This window comes from Cucurbita pepo, chromosome LG19 (genome assembly GCF_002806865.2).
Source record: "Cucurbita pepo subsp. pepo cultivar mu-cu-16 chromosome LG19, ASM280686v2, whole genome shotgun sequence".
Taxonomy (NCBI): domain Eukaryota; kingdom Viridiplantae; phylum Streptophyta; class Magnoliopsida; order Cucurbitales; family Cucurbitaceae; genus Cucurbita; species Cucurbita pepo.
Window position 1 is genome coordinate 7,068,536 of NC_036656.1, and position 17,077 is coordinate 7,085,612.

General features: G+C 36.0%; 3 protein-coding genes and 2 non-coding genes across 8 annotated transcripts in view; 3 read left to right on the forward strand and 2 right to left on the reverse strand.

Moving 5' to 3' along the window:
- Positions 1 to 210: 210 nt before the first annotated feature.
- LOC111782350 lies at positions 211 to 372 on the reverse strand. Its single transcript, XR_002813100.1, has one exon. It is a non-coding gene; the product is annotated as a U1 spliceosomal RNA (small nuclear RNA).
- Positions 373 to 526: 154 nt separating this feature from the next.
- On the forward strand, positions 527 to 599 carry TRNAV-UAC. The gene has a single exon. It is a non-coding gene; the product is annotated as a tRNA-Val (tRNA).
- A 696-nt stretch (positions 600 to 1,295) lies between these two features.
- LOC111782187 lies at positions 1,296 to 4,225 on the reverse strand. Of its 3 annotated transcripts, none has more exons than XR_002813064.1 (6): positions 3,979 to 4,225; positions 3,273 to 3,326; positions 2,262 to 2,365; positions 2,007 to 2,045; positions 1,629 to 1,824; positions 1,296 to 1,548 (listed from the first exon to the last, which is right to left on the reverse strand). XR_002813064.1 is itself a non-coding variant. In XM_023663008.1 (6 exons), the coding sequence occupies exons 1-5, from the start codon at positions 4,052 to 4,054 to the stop codon at positions 1,681 to 1,683; spliced, it is 417 nt and encodes a 138-aa protein (XP_023518776.1). In that variant the 5' UTR covers positions 4,055 to 4,225; the 3' UTR covers positions 1,296 to 1,548; positions 1,633 to 1,680. The 3 variants fall into 3 exon arrangements, 2 of the variants coding, with proteins under 2 accessions (XP_023518776.1, XP_023518775.1); XM_023663008.1 differs by having other exon boundaries at positions 1,633 to 1,824; XM_023663007.1 differs by having other exon boundaries at positions 1,296 to 1,824.
- A 1,536-nt stretch (positions 4,226 to 5,761) lies between these two features.
- Positions 5,762 to 13,118, forward strand: LOC111782185 (putative nuclear RNA export factor SDE5). The gene is made up of 12 exons (XM_023663004.1): positions 5,762 to 5,961; positions 7,054 to 7,610; positions 8,395 to 8,420; positions 9,386 to 9,463; positions 10,427 to 10,500; positions 10,732 to 10,985; positions 11,362 to 11,444; positions 11,533 to 11,589; positions 11,929 to 11,996; positions 12,075 to 12,184; positions 12,291 to 12,361; positions 12,612 to 13,118. Exons 2-12 carry the CDS (start codon positions 7,055 to 7,057, stop codon positions 12,732 to 12,734), a joined length of 1,500 nt encoding a protein of 499 aa, XP_023518772.1. The 5' UTR covers positions 5,762 to 5,961; position 7,054; the 3' UTR covers positions 12,735 to 13,118.
- Positions 13,119 to 13,702: 584 nt separating this feature from the next.
- Positions 13,703 to 17,077, forward strand: part of LOC111782188 (monothiol glutaredoxin-S17-like) — a 5,494-nt gene continuing 2,119 nt past the window's right edge. The window contains exons 1-3 of one of the 2 annotated variants that reach the window (XR_002813065.1): positions 13,703 to 13,947; positions 14,036 to 14,129; positions 16,039 to 16,240. Coding sequence is in view for 1 of the 2 variants with exons in the window: in XM_023663009.1 (XP_023518777.1) it covers positions 13,777 to 13,947; positions 14,055 to 14,129 (246 nt within the window). In the remaining variant the exon portion in view is untranslated. Of the gene's footprint in view, positions 13,948 to 14,035; positions 14,130 to 16,038; positions 16,241 to 17,077 lie in introns of those variants that run through there. The other variant, XM_023663009.1, reaches the window with a different exon arrangement.

A 17,077-nucleotide genomic window follows, 5' to 3' on the forward strand; every position in this document is an offset into this window, starting at 1 on the left:
AATGATGATGATACAATTGCGTTTAGACTGTGGGGTTGGCGGGGCTATGAGAGGCATGAAAGGACCAGTTGAATAAAGCAAAGAAGCGATTATTCTGTAGGGAATAAATGGGAGATTGAAATCGAAAAAGATTTAACTTTAGATAAAAAAAAACAAAAACAAAAAAAACAGATAATAAAAATTGAATAATCAATATTTTAACTGTTATGGAAAGGGGCCGCGCGAACGCAGGCCCCCACTACCACAAATTATGACGTAGGCTCTGCCACTTTGGACAGACCTTAGGCGGGCACCCCTCCTAAGTGCAATGGAGGTCACCAACCTAGGCTATGGGCCTCGATGATCACCCAAAAGCCCCGTCCAGGTAAGTATGTTTCAACGAAGCCCGTTGATTTTCTTTTATAGCTAGTGGGTACTTCTCTTCATTTCAGATGTGTCGATGTGGGACAAACTCAAAGTACATGATAAGGCCAAATTTGTTTATTACATGATAGTAATTTGTAATCATCATGTTGCCCTTCATCAGGTTGCTGTGGTGTAGTGGTTATCACGTTAGTCTTACACACTAAAGGTCCCCAGTTCGATCCTGGGCAGTAACATTTTGATCTTTTACCTTTTCCTTTTCTTTTTCAGGAAATTTCAGAAAATGCCTTGAGATTGGGTTTAAAATGAAGCGGGCTGCTAGGCTATATTGGGCTCCATCGACAACTTGGGCCATCACAAAAGCCCAAAAGGTCCGCGGTAGCGTTTGGAAGTTGGAAGTTGTGAAGTGGTGTATCTTATTTTTGTTCCGGCCGCACCGCACTCAAGTACTAGTATTTGTAGAAGTAGAGCTGCGTGGAATCCATTGAAGTTCGGTGGATTGTAAGACATGGCGGCAAAGGGGACGGTCACTGGCTTGGGTTTCAGCACTCGAAAGGCAGGATGGTTAGCGGCCACACCCTCGAGCTGTTCAACGCTATCAGCTTCCGATTAAATTTGCGAGTAGCGGACCGCATAAGGATAGGCCAGGGCACTGCATGGCAAGCCAAGGATTCAGAGATTTTGAAGATTTTTAACTATTGCTATGGCTGTGGGACATGATTTTGTACCGAAATAGGTTGTGGCTAGAGGTTTGACATGTTAGAAGGCTACTCCATGGGCTTCCTCTCGGGAATAATGCAATCTTATGACTGCGTTTTCTTCATATAATTCCAAAGAACTATGGAATTTTATTGAATGTAATTTTATTCTCTCGTCATTGGCACAAAATTCTTTTCTCCTACAAACCTGAATATACTTTTACGAGCTCAGTGTAAATGCAAAGAAGTAACAGATTCCCTATAATGTAATATCATTTCACAAAATTCGCTGACTTTTGAAGCCAGAGCAATGGACAGTACAACATAGAAATCAGCAACTCTCAGCATACGGGACAAACATCTATGTCAGGAACCCAAGTTTTTTCACACAAGGAAGGATTGCACTATCCAGCGAGTGTCGTAATATATAATCCAACAGACTAATGAAGCTCGTGCGTTGGAGAAGATAGCAACAGTAGACGTAAGCCTGCATTCGAATTGAGGTTGCTGGTTAGATCGATTTCAGAGAACGTTAAGAGGTTACAAGACAACTAGAACCTAGCTGACCGACTATAATTTTCTTGAGGCATGCTCCCTCATTTATCTGCATTTTTTGTTGCTATGCAGAAGTGCTTGGTAAATCTTCATTTTTGGCAACAGGTTCAGTGATTGGAGGTCGTGGCGCTGGTTTCGAAACAATGGGCACTGGTTTCACGGGCCTGTTTGCTTGAATTTTGTCAGCTGTCCCAGAATCGACATCAAACTGATCACGAAAAGAAATGGCATCAAGTCAACTAAAACTGCATCAAGAACATTAGAAATTGTTGAGAGTCCTTCATCCCTATGACAATTTGATACGTGATACCAAAGGACTTCACACAACTACTTTTCGCTGGATGCGTGTACAAGTTATCAGAAGCTTAATACTAATAAGATCAGACAAACCTTAAAGCCGCAACCAGATGCACATGCATGAAAACATTCCTGTGAGCAGCAAAGAGTCAGATCGAAAAGAAAGTAAAACGAACACATTGGCTAAAACAAATATGAATTAACTTAATATCTTCCAAGTTCACAAATGTTGGAGCAGGGTGGGAGACGGGTAGTTAAACGTTGCATGTGATTAGTCTAAACTTGATAGACGTCGAAATCCTCAGAGTCTAAGAAATTCTAGAAAATAACACCATGTTGATTAAGTACCTCTGAGTAACTGGCAGACCCAGGAGATCGGTCAATGTAAGCACTCCACTGGTGGTCCTTAAATACAGGATCCTTATAGCATATCTCAGTGCATTCCTCCAAGCCTTAAGATTCAACAACACCAACAACTAATATTAAGAGTTACAATGTATATATCAAGGTCACGATTAAACTCCACGACCAGATTTAAGTCTTGCAAAGACCAACAAAACAGAAAAACCAGACAAAAACCAAAATGCTATTAGCTTGAGGGTTTGGAGAGACATTCGACACTTCTGTTCATTGTTTCAATGCATTGGAAAATCAAAATGGAAGCAGACAAAATATTGTCTGGACAAATAACTTTCTGTCTATACATACGTGTTGCTGAAATTAACTAAAGAAAGCTGTAGGCAGATTCAACATTGCTAAACACAGTGCCTAGAATTCACATCCAAGGAAGCTAACCAACAGAGCATTCGGATATAATGACGAGTCACTGGTAGAAACTAGAACATGACCATGAAAATCTCAGATTGTATGTTCTAACTTGCAAGTAAGAAACTATAACAGCCCAAGCCCACCGCTAGTAGATGTTGTCCGTTTTGGCCTATTACATATCGCCGTCAGCTTCACGGTTAAAACGTGTCTGCTAGGGAGAGGTTTCCATACCCTTATAAGAAATGTTTCGTTCCCCTCTCCAACCAATGTGAGATCTCAAAATCCACCCCTCTTGGGGGCCAGCGTCCTCGCTGGCACAACACCCAGTGTCTGGCTCTAATACCATTGGTTGGCTCAAGCCCACAGCTAGCACATGTTGTCCGTTTTGGCCCGTAACGTATCGCCATCAGCCTCACGATTTTAAAACGCCTATACTAGAGAGAGGTTTCCACACGCTTAGAAGGAATGCTTCGTTCCCCTCTCCAACCGATGTGGGATCTCACAAAAACCATGAAAATCACATCTAGAAGATACTTATAGTGAACTGAAGACATGAAAGAAGAGAAAGAAGAAGGAAAGAATATCACTTACATTCTTCCCAGGCATCTCCATCAGCATCACACCCCTTTTTGCAAAATACCCGCCCTACATTCAAACCATTGAGAATATGCACAACGAGTATTATCAGACTACCCAAATTCAGACATAAACAAAACTAATGTTGTAATCTCCCTGTCAGCAATTATAACGACGTCATCTTAGTATCAGATTCCAAAGGATCCCACAAGAAACTAACCATCTTCGTTCGTAGGTAAACACTATTCGCTGCCAAAGTCAAATAGATTAGCATCCTGACAGGACGCCCAAAATCCATATCACAAATACAATTCATACAATCTCAAATTTCCGATACGAAACATGGGATTAAAGTATATCCTTCGACAATCGTTTACTTGAACAAATGGGGGCATTTCCCGTCAACAGTTTCATCAAAATACTATTTCCAGGAAAAATCATGTCTAATAAAACAACTAATGAACCAATCAGACGCAGGGAATTCAACGATTCGCCGTGATGTTTTGCAATCGACGAGTAATAGAACACGGATGTACATCGACGTGAGTTTCCAGCTAAACATTAAGAAGGTTTCACAGCTAACAAAGCAAATCGCAACCATTTTAGGACATGGCTAACAAAATCAAAACAAGAAACCGAACATTTGCGAAAAACATATAGCAATTGTAGGAAGGGCGAAGAGAGAAAATGCTGTAAAAATGGGAGATGAAGAAGGTCGTACATGGAATCTTGGTGAGGGCTGCGTATTTCTGCGTGCATTGGTTTCCACAAGGAGACGACCATTGTTGCGGTATCATCGTATAACACACAGCTTCCTCAAAAGTTCAAATCTCCCCCCTCTCTGCCGATTGTTTTCTTCTTCCCTGTTCGTGAGGTTAAGGAGGGGGCAAAAAGAGATGAAGCTGCAGCTGAGGAGCATGGTGGAATGGTGGACCAGATCTTTCGATCGCTTGATAATGGTTGAATTGTCTCGAGATCTCGCGTTGTCCGAAATTTATTTTTCATTATTTTGATCATATATTTTTTCTTACATTCATCTTACACGCCATTTAAACCTAAATGACGTACAATACTAACAAAAATTAATATTAAATGTTGTACTAAAAATAAAAGTTCATGTCAATGCTAAAAAAAACAAGGAAAATTTTGAATAAAATCCATCAAAATAATAATATTATTCTTGCAAAGTAAATATGACATTAAATTGAAACATGAAATTTCACACGCGTTTAATTTGATTAATTAGTCCATTAACTTTACTAAGGGTTGCAATCGTGTCTCTTAACTTTATTAAGTATTACAATCACAATCGATTATTCTTCTGTATTTGATTTAATAGTGTAATCTGCTAATGTAATTGGTTAAATATTACAATTGACCCTTTTAGTCGGTTGTTATGATGTGTAACGCTTACATAATATAAATATCTATTGGCAATAATTAACAAAATACGAGAGACTACTTAATCAAATTACAAATTTGAAAGGGTGCACTCGTTCTAATACTACACAATATGCTAATACTTTTTATTTATTTATTTATTAAAATAACAATATTGATATTGACGTTTATACATTAGTCATCTATTTAATATCAATAATCGATGAATACAATATTATAAAATAACTGGTCACTACTTTATGATATTAAATGTTAAAATCAATTCATATAACACGAAGATTCATCTGATCATAATAGATTATTTATATTAAATCATAAAAATTAATTAGAATAATTTACTCATTGTTGCAATTTTTGGAGATAATAGTATTTTTTTACAATAATTGTGCCAATTATTTAAGAATATTTGTTTCTAATTTAACCTATATTAAACTATAAAAAGATCATTTTATATTTTTTTAAATCTAGAGAAAGGCAAATGTTTCTCTAAAATTGAAATTTCATAAAAGTTAATAAATATTACCAATTTAACCTTCATATAAATACATTAAAAAAATTCAGTTGATGAAATTTATAAACATACACATATTAGAAATTTGATGAGCACCTGAGAGATAAATTAAACTAAAATAGAATTTTTGTTGAACTTAATTAAAAAAAAAAAAAACCTTTTTAAGTTAAAATTAGTAATAAATTTTACTACAATTACGGTGTTTAATTTGATCAGTAAAATGCGACATTCCTACTATTTAGGCTTAGGATTTTGTTATTTGTCTTTTTAATTGATTTTCAAAATTTTGTATTATTTTTATGAATGGTTTATTTTATAATTACAACATATTAGTTTGAAACATGATTTAAAAAATTTGGATTTTATTTTTCTAAAAACATGCGAAACAAAAACCATTATATTTCAATATTTTTTTACTATTAAAAAAATGGCATATAATTTACTGAAATGATTTTTGTTATAAATAAGGTCACTATCATTGAAAACAGAAAACGGTTTAATCATGACCATTTAGGAAAGGAAATTGAAATTTTATTTAAACCATTATTGATTGAAATAAAAAATAATTTATTTTAATGCCCAAAAGAATAGGAATACGGACGCGCCGCGCGTGGAAGAATAAAATGTAAACTTCTCCCTGAAGGGAGCCCATCGAGGCGCCGAAAATCAATTCGATTATCCTTTTGTTCCAATCATTTTGTTTAATGTTTATTCAAGCCACTCGGTACTCAGTAGTATTCCAGTTCTCATTGCCTTTGCCGGAGACATTGCTTCATCCAACTCCTAATCTATGTCAGTTCTTTTCGAAGATTTTATTTTTGTTTATGTTTATCCATATAGAGCTGTGGGTCGAATGATCCTTTTTCTGTTTTTGATTTCATTTCATTTTTCTTCCGAGGAATGTCGGCTTTGTTTGAAGCTTGAGTTTTTCCCTGGTGGAATTTTGTTCATGTTTGATTCTGGCTTCTTTAACTTCTGCATTTGACCGGAAATCAGTATTTTCTTCGACATTTTGATTCTGTTGGTTCTGAGTAGTTTTCCTTTTCGTTTCTTTTAGATTCTTCCGATTCTTTATTTGGTTTTGATTTATGCGCGAGCTTGCACGGTCTTCTTCATAACACCAATAAGTGTATGTAAGAGAGATGGAAGAGTGAGATCGAGTCTTGTCATTTCCATAATTTCTGGATATATGTAGATGAACTGGTAATTTCTTCTCAGGAGTGTTAGGAACAACTAACCTCCACAATAGTATTATATTATCCACTTTGAGTATAATCTCTCATCGCTTTGATTTTGGTTTCCCCGAAAGGTCTCATGTCAGTGGAGATAATATTCCTTACCATGATCAACCCCTTAATTAGCGGATGTGGGACTCCCCTCCCAACAATAGTGAGATGCTCCAACTTTTAAGAATGCAGGCCTTGTGTTGAAAAGATGCTGTCGGATAGATATAATGAACATCCATTCTTTGAGTCATAGCAAATTCGCCACCCATTTGGTTTTGAGTATTGCAGGGTCAACTTTGAGTCTAATGACGTAGAAAACAAAAAGATCTTACATGTACGACAAAGAATGACAATTCCTATAAATTTGAATCATCCAATAGTTTCTACTGTCTCATTTTCTCCGTTTCTGGCAGTTTTATCACTGGTTTAATTGATGGATCTACGATGTCCCGTAACCTTTACCATTTAATCCTTTATTTGGGACATGCCGTTATTATTATTATGATTCGTTTTAAACATTGCTATCATTATGATGTTATTGAAACGCATTTCCTTGGTTAATGGAAATAATTTGACTTTTTGAGTTCTAATTTTTGACAAGTTGGCTATTGTAGAAATGTATTTGATCTTTCCTTTCTACTTTCTATGTTTTGAAAAGAATGACAGGGAAGGAAACATGTGGAGTGAATGGATCAAAATGTGTGGAGGAGGACACCATGCTGAAGTCTTTGTTTGATGCCTTTGGTTCTGCATTTTCACTTAATGAGATAGCTTCTGCCTATTTGAAGGCTGGCTATAACGCAGACTTGGCGGGTGAAATCCTGTTTCAAATGCAGGGAAGCACCTCTAGCTCCGCATCCAACGGTGAGTTAGGAAATGGAGATAATTTGGGTCAGTATAAAGTGCTTGAGAAGTCGTATCAGGTCAAAGGGAACCAGAAAACAGGAAAGTCAAAGGTCCAGCCTTTTTCAGCAGGCACAGTTTCTAACGTTATTGGTAAAGAGTATGCTCGTTCCAAGCCATCAGCAAATAATATTACCAAGGTATACAAACCGGTAAAGGTGGGGGTAAAGGCTTTGCATGAATCTCCAAGTGAAGGAGACTGTACAGGCATACCTAGTGACTTCCACCTGCATCATGATATGGAAGATTTTCTCTTCAAAATGCTTGGTGACGGGTTCAAGTTGAAAAGGGAAGTGATTCGAGAAGTTCTTGGTAGGCTGTTATCTTTATCTTTTCCAGTCATCTACAATTGTAGCTTTTAAGTATCAACTCATTGGAAAGTAACTAGATATCTTTTGTTTGTCTTGAAGAAACTGTCCTATTATGATTGCTTATGTTTCTGAGAAGTTTGTTCTGTTGATCTAGTAGGCTAAATTTTTTTTTATTGCCGGTGCAAAATTGGTTAACCTTGCTCGTATTATGTGCTCAAAGATCATGAAAGTTTAGTTGTGCGTGAAGACTTTTAGAATCAATTGGCGTCTTTAGAATCACGTTAAAAGTTTGCGGGTCAGAACTTTACAATGACTAATATAATTTATCTGTCATATATTTGTCCCAAGTATAAATTGACTTTTGGCCTTTTGAACCGTAAGGGATATTGAAATGGTGTCAATGAAATATTTCTGAACTCTCTACTTTGGTAGTTTTAAGTCACACTTGTTTTCTTGTGTCATCTCAACTTTAAGCACTGTGAAGACTTAGGAACTTCGTTATTTAGCATCTTCAATAGAAAATCCATGAACCAAGGGCAGCCATGCCGTGCTTTCAGTATTTGCACAGCCAGCCTAACGAAGGAAAGTTGTTGAAGGCAACTTGATTTGAGAAAAGAAAATTATTTCAGTATATATAAGCCTTAGAAGAGAGTTTAAAATAAATAATAATAGTATAAAAATTGCTATCTATTGCAATAGAGTCGTATATTTATTGTGTTGTTTGTAGTTGACTAGTATTACTATCGAACTCTAACCAGTTAATAGGACTTTTATTCTTACTGCAGGTAGTTGTGGATATGATATGAAAAAGGTACGCAAAATGCCAGTTTTAATGACTTTTCCTGTCTCTGATGGTTTTCAAGAATTGCAGTTCTGCACGGAGTCTATCTTCTCTTTATGGCCTTCAGCAGTTTTTTTTTTTTCTCTTTCTCTCGCTAATTGGATGTCATGACTTCTTGAAATTTATTGCCCACCTTTATTTCTTATTTAGTTAAAATTTGTGTTGCAGATGCTTTTCTTATTACGCCCTTCAGCAGATTTCCTTTAACAAATTTTTTTAAAGTACATTTTATAACTCTTTCTCTCGGTTATTTGATATGTCATGTCTTGAACTTTATTGCCTATCTTGATTACTTAGTTAGTTAAAATCTGGGAAATGTTTAATCCAAGAAATTAGTTGGACAAATTAATTAATTGATTTGAAATGATGCATATTAACCTGATCCTGGAAGGGTTTTGGGGTAAGTTCTAATTGTATCTTGGTGGGGCATGGTGGCCATAGCCAGTAAGCATAGGTATCAAATGGCCTTCCACGGCAGCTAAGGCTGTGAATACCTATGATGGGGGTGAGATCTTAAATTTAGAAAGATTGAAGTTCATAATTTGCACATCTTCATCGTAATCTATAATGACATCTGAGATAATGTCTTATTTAAAAATATAAGCACATGCTGCCACATACCTCCATGTTTTGAAGAGACTTGCCTACTGAATCGTTGCATTTAGTTTTGTGTGATGATAAAATCATTGTGAAAGTTACATAATTTCTCTGTTTTTCATAAAAATGAAATCATTTTGCAAGTTCTACGTGATGATTCAATCATCTTGCATCTTCCAGAAAATATCTGCTCTCTAACATCATCATGAGAAGACATGCGTTTTGCATTTTGCATTTTGCTTCTTGATTGTATTGTAGCAAGAGATTTTACCATTAAGACGTTTGCCAACTTATGATTACAAGTAAGACTTCTCAAGGATATCTTTTTGAGCTTTCAGAGCATGGAGATTTTGCTTAATCGGTCAATAACACCAGTGGATGAAAGACTTGGTTCTGGAAAAAATTCCACTGACATGGTTAGTATGACTTGAGTACTTGTTTTCACATAGCAAATACTGTGAATAGTCGTTATACTCGTGAAATCTTTGTAGTTTTGTTGCTGGTTAGAATTATGGTGGAATTTTCTATAATAATTTATAAGTTATATCGTTATTTGAATGGTTTTATGAGATAGATAAATCTATGATGTGTTAATTTCCTTCAGTTTTGAATACTCTTGAATTGTGTTAAAGCCTCCAACGATTCCATTTTCTCTCAAAATCATCGTTTTCAAAGTGAACTTGAGTGGATCCCATGTGTCTATGGCTAGCACCTTTACTAAGACAGACTTACCTCCTGCATGCCCAAACTCCTTTTGGAACCTCGACTTTGGAGGTTAAGGTCTAGGGCCTTATCTGGCCATTTATCAAACCTATATTTGTCCCTTGTGTCGACGTTGTTACCTCTGTCTCGCTTATGCCTCACCTTGGATTCAATGCACACATTATATGGTGTGTTGAATGATGCATCATCCTCCTTGGTCGCGTCATGACACTCGTCTATCTTGGTCCTCACGTGACCGGATGGACGCTACTTAAGGGTCACAACCTAATCTCTTCATAGTTATCGTTCTCGACGACTTTCTCGGAGGCCAATCGCTCCATGAATTGTGACACCCCTCACCTCCAATTCAACAGACAAGAAACTTGTTCTCTTTGAATGCATCATTTAGAAAACATTGTCTTTAACTTCGTAGACTGTTTTAAACTTTTTTTTATTATTATTTTTTTTTAAAAAAATTGGTACATTTTTTTTTTTAAATTCTAAGCAATACTATAAGCCATTGTTGCGAGTTATATTTTTACCTTTCGTAAATGGAAAGGTTTTGGTGGGTAGGACTGATTTTTAGATTCTTTTTCGTAAATTCACGGAAATAAAGTTGTTGCTGTTCTTTGGAATGTGTTTTCTTTCTTTATTACCCGATTGTTATCCTTTTGCAGACTGTAGCTTCGTGTTCAAGATCAGATTTAATTTCACGTCAGAGAAATAAGCCAGAAAACCATTATCTTGGAGGGTAAATATCTTTCTTAGTCTGTTCCCTCATTATCCCAATTTCAATTTGGTAGCTTTGCGTCAGTGTTAAGAGTAGAGAGATGACTATTGTTTTTCATATTTTTTTAGAACAAATATTATGTTCAGGATTTTCCTTGATATTCTAGTAGTCTGGATAATACCTCTTAATGTACAAAGTTACCTTGTTATTTGTTCATGAGCTCTAAATTAATGTTAATTTCTGGTCATCCAGGAATGGAAATATAGCATCAAGCAAAAAAGACATGGAGTTAACTAACCGGGAGAAGGCCAGAATTGACCTTCAAAAGGAGGTTTTGACTGCTTTATTTAATGCTTCTGAGGAACCAGAAGAGGAGTTACCAAGAAGAACAGTACCAAGAATGAAGCAGTCTAGAGCACGTGATTGGTTGCTGAGTGAACCATTCAAAGACATGGAGGCAGAGTCCGAGAAGCGTGTGGAGTACGAGGAGAAGCCTAGTCTGGATGGTAACTACAGAGTCATCATAGTTAACATTTACTTATGGGGTCATAGAAGAGTCAAGAACTGGCTGTGAATACTGATGAAAATAGATTAGCAATGTTAATCGTTTACCTTCTGAACTCACAGCATTCTATTATCTTATAATTCAAATGTTCAAATGGTTAAAGTCTCTTTTCAACGGTATCATTGATTGTATAAGTAAATTACTAAAGTTTATAACCGGCACAAGTGCTCTAACTGCACAGTTCAAGAAGTACTGAATAGTCCTGTTAAAAAATTATTCTATGAATGTTACTGATACTGGTTTGAGATCATTTCTATATGTTTTTATTTGTCATTTTGGCCATTATTTTTGATCCGACAGTGCACTTCCAATTGCAGATGAGGCTGCGGAAAGTAACTACCAACTTCTTCGTAAAGCTGTCAGGGAGTACCGGGGCACAATGAAGGAATATTATGCAGCGGTAGGTGGTTCTTGTGCCTTGTTTTGACTTCAAAAACTTAATTCCAGTGTCATTCGGATCATTTCTAAGATGAGAAATTTGTTTGTAGGGCATAGATGCATTTGCTAAAGGGGATTCTGTTCGAGCAGCCAAACTCATAGATGAGGTAATGGGGTAGTGTTTATTATCTTGTATTTCTCCTTTTCTTTTATTTTTTAAAATAAGTAACTGAGATTGCAAAAAGAAAAGGGAGAAAGAAATTACCCCACAAACGCCCCTAGGCCAAAGGATTATAGAAAGCTTTCCCATTTGTAGCTGTAAAAAACTGCATATTACAAAAGAAAAGCCCATTTCTCCAAGGAATCTTATTTTCATGTGTTATTGAGATTAGAGCCACCATTCAACATGATGATGTTGGCAGTTATAACATAGCATCAAAACTAAATCACATTTGGATGTTAACAATATCAAACTCATGTTCCTATGATATATATGCATGAGGTAGGGGCACTTTTTTCATAAAAAGGCTCAAGAAGCAGATGAACAATCAAGTCAGTTGCTTTTTGAACCCAGGTTGGTGGTTATTGTCTTCACAAGTATGCCTTTTCAACTGTTGTAATTAAATTTCTGGCTCACTTTTCCTGTAAGCAGAAATGCAGATACTGAAGACGATGAAATGTTGCTTGATTTGCATGACATTGGTGGCAAGGAGGCAGTGAGAGTTTTGAAGTCTCAAATTTCTTCACTCTCTGGGATCCCATGTGAGTTCCTCTGTTCTTTTTTCTTTTCTTTTTTAATTTCCAGCCCATAATTACCTTTCTAGTTGTTCATATCATATCTTCATACAACTGTTTGTTTACTGATCAGCAATCAAACATCTTAAAGTAATTTTTGGGGCAGATGATAAAGATACCTCAAAACGGTCATGCCGACGTTTGGTAAGAACTTAAAAGTTTTATTGAACTAGGTACAATGGTGCTAGACTCTGCCAGTAGAGGGTTTCAATAGTTACTCTCTACTCTATAAGAATCTATAGTTCAACTAGTTAAATCATATATCATCGATCAAGATCAAATGTAGTTTGATCCATACTTTTGAAATCTAGCTAGATTACGAAGTTTCATCTAAGCTCGGTATGTATTGTGATGTTCCTTTTCTTTTTTGGTCCTTTTTCTTTTTTGGAAAAAGGTTATGAAGCTATTGGAGAAAGAGTCAATTCAGTGGACCGAGGAAGAAAATGGGAGCTCCATTGTAATTCGGTTGGATACTATTGACCGAACAGTACTAAGTTTCGTGAAAAGAATGCATTGAGAACAAATGAGGGCAACAAAGGAAAATGGATAGAACTCAAAGCAGGAAATCCATTGAAGATAGAACTTAAATTGCATCAGGGCAAAACACCCTTGTATTTGTGTTTTTTTAATCTTATATTCACATCCCTGAGTGTATGTTTTGGTGTGTATGGAGCTTGAGATTTGAGGCCACATCATTGGGGAGAGAAACCTTGAAGAAAATCAAAGCTTTTGTGATTCTTGGAACTCGCTTAAGGAAACTAGTTTGTGTAAACTGTAAAGCCAAGTCATGTATCCTGAAATGGCTTTTAGGTTGCTAGTTATGAAGCTATAGTAATACACTTTAGACACACCAGCTCCAAACTTACCTTATTATAGTGCATGTCATATTTTGCCTTCAAAATGACTGTCATATGATGATTTAATTTGATCCCGTTAAATGTTAGGTTTCTTTTTTCTTGAACAATTCTCATTGGAGATCGAACTAGAAATGATAATTGATGGTTTACCTGTTGAACGGTGCTCGAATTAAGATTTAGATTTTAATTTTAATAAATTTATGAAAGATTATCTTAAATAATTATCATTATAGAAATACTACTCCTTTAATGAAATTTATCTATTTAATCTCAATTTCTCTTATAAAAAAAAAAAAACAATAACCACTTGCTTACTAGTAAACTAAACACAATTATAAAAAATTTAAATAATAAAATTACAAATTTAGTAGTATTGTTTTGAACATTAAAAAACAACTAATTATTTTATAATTTTTAAGTTTTTTTTAATAAGTCATTAAATTTTTAATTTTAATTTAAAAATATATTAGGGGAACCATAATGATTAGACATAAAATTTAAACCTTAGATTCAGATTAATTAGACCTAATCTATAAGAATAAAAATTAAAACCAAAAAAAGAGAAGAGTAAAGTTATTAAAACGAAAAAGTAAAAGAATAAAAGAGAAATTTCAACATAAGTGTTCTAGGGCTTTTTCGCAATTGAATCAAATTCTAGTTTTGATCAATCCTCTCTCTGTGTGCAGCGGGTCCGGAAGAACAATGAGTGGTTCTGTGAAGGACGTACAATCTAAAGCGGAGCTTGACGGCCTGCTTCGGAGTGATTCCCTGGTTATCCTCCATTTCTGGGCTTCATGGTGTGAAGCTTCTAAGCACATGGACCAGGTCTTTTCACACCTTTCTACCGATTTTCCTCACGCTCGTTTCTTAAGGGTGGGTCTCTATATCTCTTGAATACTTGTTTTCGGTGATCTTTATCTGCCCTGTGATTTTTTATTACTTCGATTGTTTATCTTCTTAGTTGTTCATGGAGATTATAGGTTGAAGCTGAAGAGCAACCCGAAATATCGGAAGCGTACTCGGTTGCTGCCGTTCCTTACTTTGTCTTTATCAAGGTCAGTTAGAGTAACCTGTTTTTTATTTTTCGTTGTGCTTCTTTTGCGTTCATTTGAGTAATGGTTGTGCCAATATTATTTGAATTATTTATAATTTCCAAGTTGGCTCTGTAGATCATGGAATCCTATTACGTTTTTTACTTGACGAGTATAGTTTCCTACTGATAGTCGAACCAATTGTATTCTCTAGAGAGATGGCAAAAGTTTGACGTTTTGGCTGTCTGATCTTTGAACTTGACATCGCAATTTCCTTGTTCTTTTCGTTGATAATGAAATTGTATTACGGGGTTGACCAGTACACGAGTAGTTTCCAACCTGCAGTCTGTCCAATTGTATTTACTGGCGGTATGGCAATATTGTTACGTTTTGGTTGTCTGATCTTTAAACTTGACATTGCAATTTTTCTGGCTGGTTATGATTATTTCTTTTAAAGCTATAATTATCCTTAAATTTATTGGAAAAGTATAATACATTTTCTTACGAGATTACAAGTAAATTGACTTAATCATGTTGGATTAGAAATATATATCAACGGACAGCAAAACAAAAGAATGCTGAGGATAATATGGTTGTAGTGGGATATCGAATTTTTGGATCGGTAATTCTTGCACAGTAACTATTTGTGCTTTTAGAACTCCATTTTAGTGTTCTCTTCACTTTTCCTTTTCCACATCTTTTCTCTGCAGCAGCTTTGAGTGCATTGTTGCAGATGAAGGTCATTATTATATTAAATGCCAAACTAGTTAGATACGCTTGTATTTGTGGGTTTAAAGGATGCATCTCATCCACATCAAACAAAAAGCTTTGTCGTCTTGGTAGATGCAAATAGCTTATATAGCCACATCCACATCAAACAAAAGGAAAAGGCCATATGGAGAAATCTTATAAAGGCCAAATATACTCTTACATCAAACAAAAATCACCCCTCCATCTTCTACAAAAGGGTCTTGGAAGTACATAAAAGAAACATCAAAACCTCATCACCAACCGAACTCGCCATAAGGTGGGTGATGGGGGAAGCACATCATTTTGGACCGACTCATAGATTGAAAACACCACACTAACCTTGAAGTATCCACTTCTGAACAAGCTCTCTCATAGCAAAAAAGCCACAATTAAAGAAATGTGGAATGTTGTCAACAAATTTTGGGTCCTAAAGCTTGGTAGGAATTTAAAGGATTATGAAGCAACGGAGTGGACCGAATTAAGCCTTGACCTTACCCCTGTGGTATTATCAAACAAAGCAAACTCACTGACTTGGCTCCCCAGCGTTGACGGGGTGTTTTCTACAAAATCCTTAATGATGGACATGGGGGAAAAAGTAGAAGCAATAAATCTCACGCGAGCAAAGACAATATGGAAAGGACATCCGCCTAAAAAGATTATGTTCTTCCTTTGGGAAATAGCGCATAAAGTCATTAGCACAAGCAAAAATCTACAAAAAAAAAATAAAAAAAAACAAGAAGAAGAAGAAAGAAAGAAAAAAGAATGTCTTACATCACTCTTTCTCCAAATTGGTGTCCATTATGCAAGAAAGAAAACGAATCACTAAGCCACTTGTTTATGCAATGCCCATATGCTCAGAATTTTTGGACAATTATTCTCAATATATTTGGATGACATCTCACATTTCCTAGGATATGGCCTTCACGTACCACCCTCTCAAGTCCAACAAAACTTTTCGATAATGCTGTTTACCAAGTTATATCTTGGTGTGAACGGTCTAATATTTTTACTTCCTGTAGTTATACCTCCCTCATTGCAAATTGGGAAGACCTTTTGTAAACACCATGGATTATACATCCCTTTTGTAAATTTCAGTCATCAATTAAATTGTCTCTTATTACAAAAAAAAAAAAAAAAAAAAAAGAAAAGAAGTATTTGCATTATAGTTAACTTCATGTTTCAGGATGGCAAGACTGTTGATACCTTAGAAGGGGCAGATCCATCTAGCTTGGCTCATAAAGTTGCTAAAGCTTCTGGTTCAATTAATGCTGGAGAACCTGCAGCCCCAGCTAGCAGTGGGATGGCTGCAGGAGCTGCTATTCTTGAAACAGTGAGAGAGTTGGCAAGGGACAATGGCTCTGTTACTGAAAGCAAGGTGCAACCTGGACTGAGCANGTGCTTTTAGAACTCCATTTTAGTGTTCTCTTCACTTTTCCTTTTCCACATCTTTTCTCTGCAGCAGCTTTGAGTGCATTGTTGCAGATGAAGGTCATTATTATATTAAATGCCAAACTAGTTAGATACGCTTGTATTTGTGGGTTTAAAGGATGCATCTCATCCACATCAAACAAAAAGCTTTGTCGTCTTGGTAGATGCAAATAGCTTATATAGCCACATCCACATCAAACAAAAGGAAAAGGCCATATGGAGAAATCTTATAAAGGCCAAATATACTCTTACATCAAACAAAAATCACCCCTCCATCTTCTACAAAAGGGTCTTGGAAGTACATAAAAGAAACATCAAAACCTCATCACCAACCGAACTCGCCATAAGGTGGGTGATGGGGGAAGCACATCATTTTGGACCGACTCATAGATTGAAAACACCACACTAACCTTGAAGTATCCACTTCTGAACAAGCTCTCTCATAGCAAAAAAGCCACAATTAAAGAAATGTGGAATGTTGTCAACAAATTTTGGGTCCTAAAGCTTGGTAGGAATTTAAAGGATTATGAAGCAACGGAGTGGACCGAATTAAGCCTTGACCTTACCCCTGTGGTATTATCAAACAAAGCAAACTCACTGACTTGGCTCCCCAGCGTTGACGGGGTGTTTTCTACAAAATCCTTAATGATGGACATGGGGGAAAAAGTAGAAGCAATAAATCTCACGCGAGCAAAGACAATATGGAAAGGACATCCGCCTAAAAAGATTATGTTCTTCCTTTGGGAAATAGCGCATAAAGTCATTAGCACAAGCAAAAATCTACAAAAAAAAAA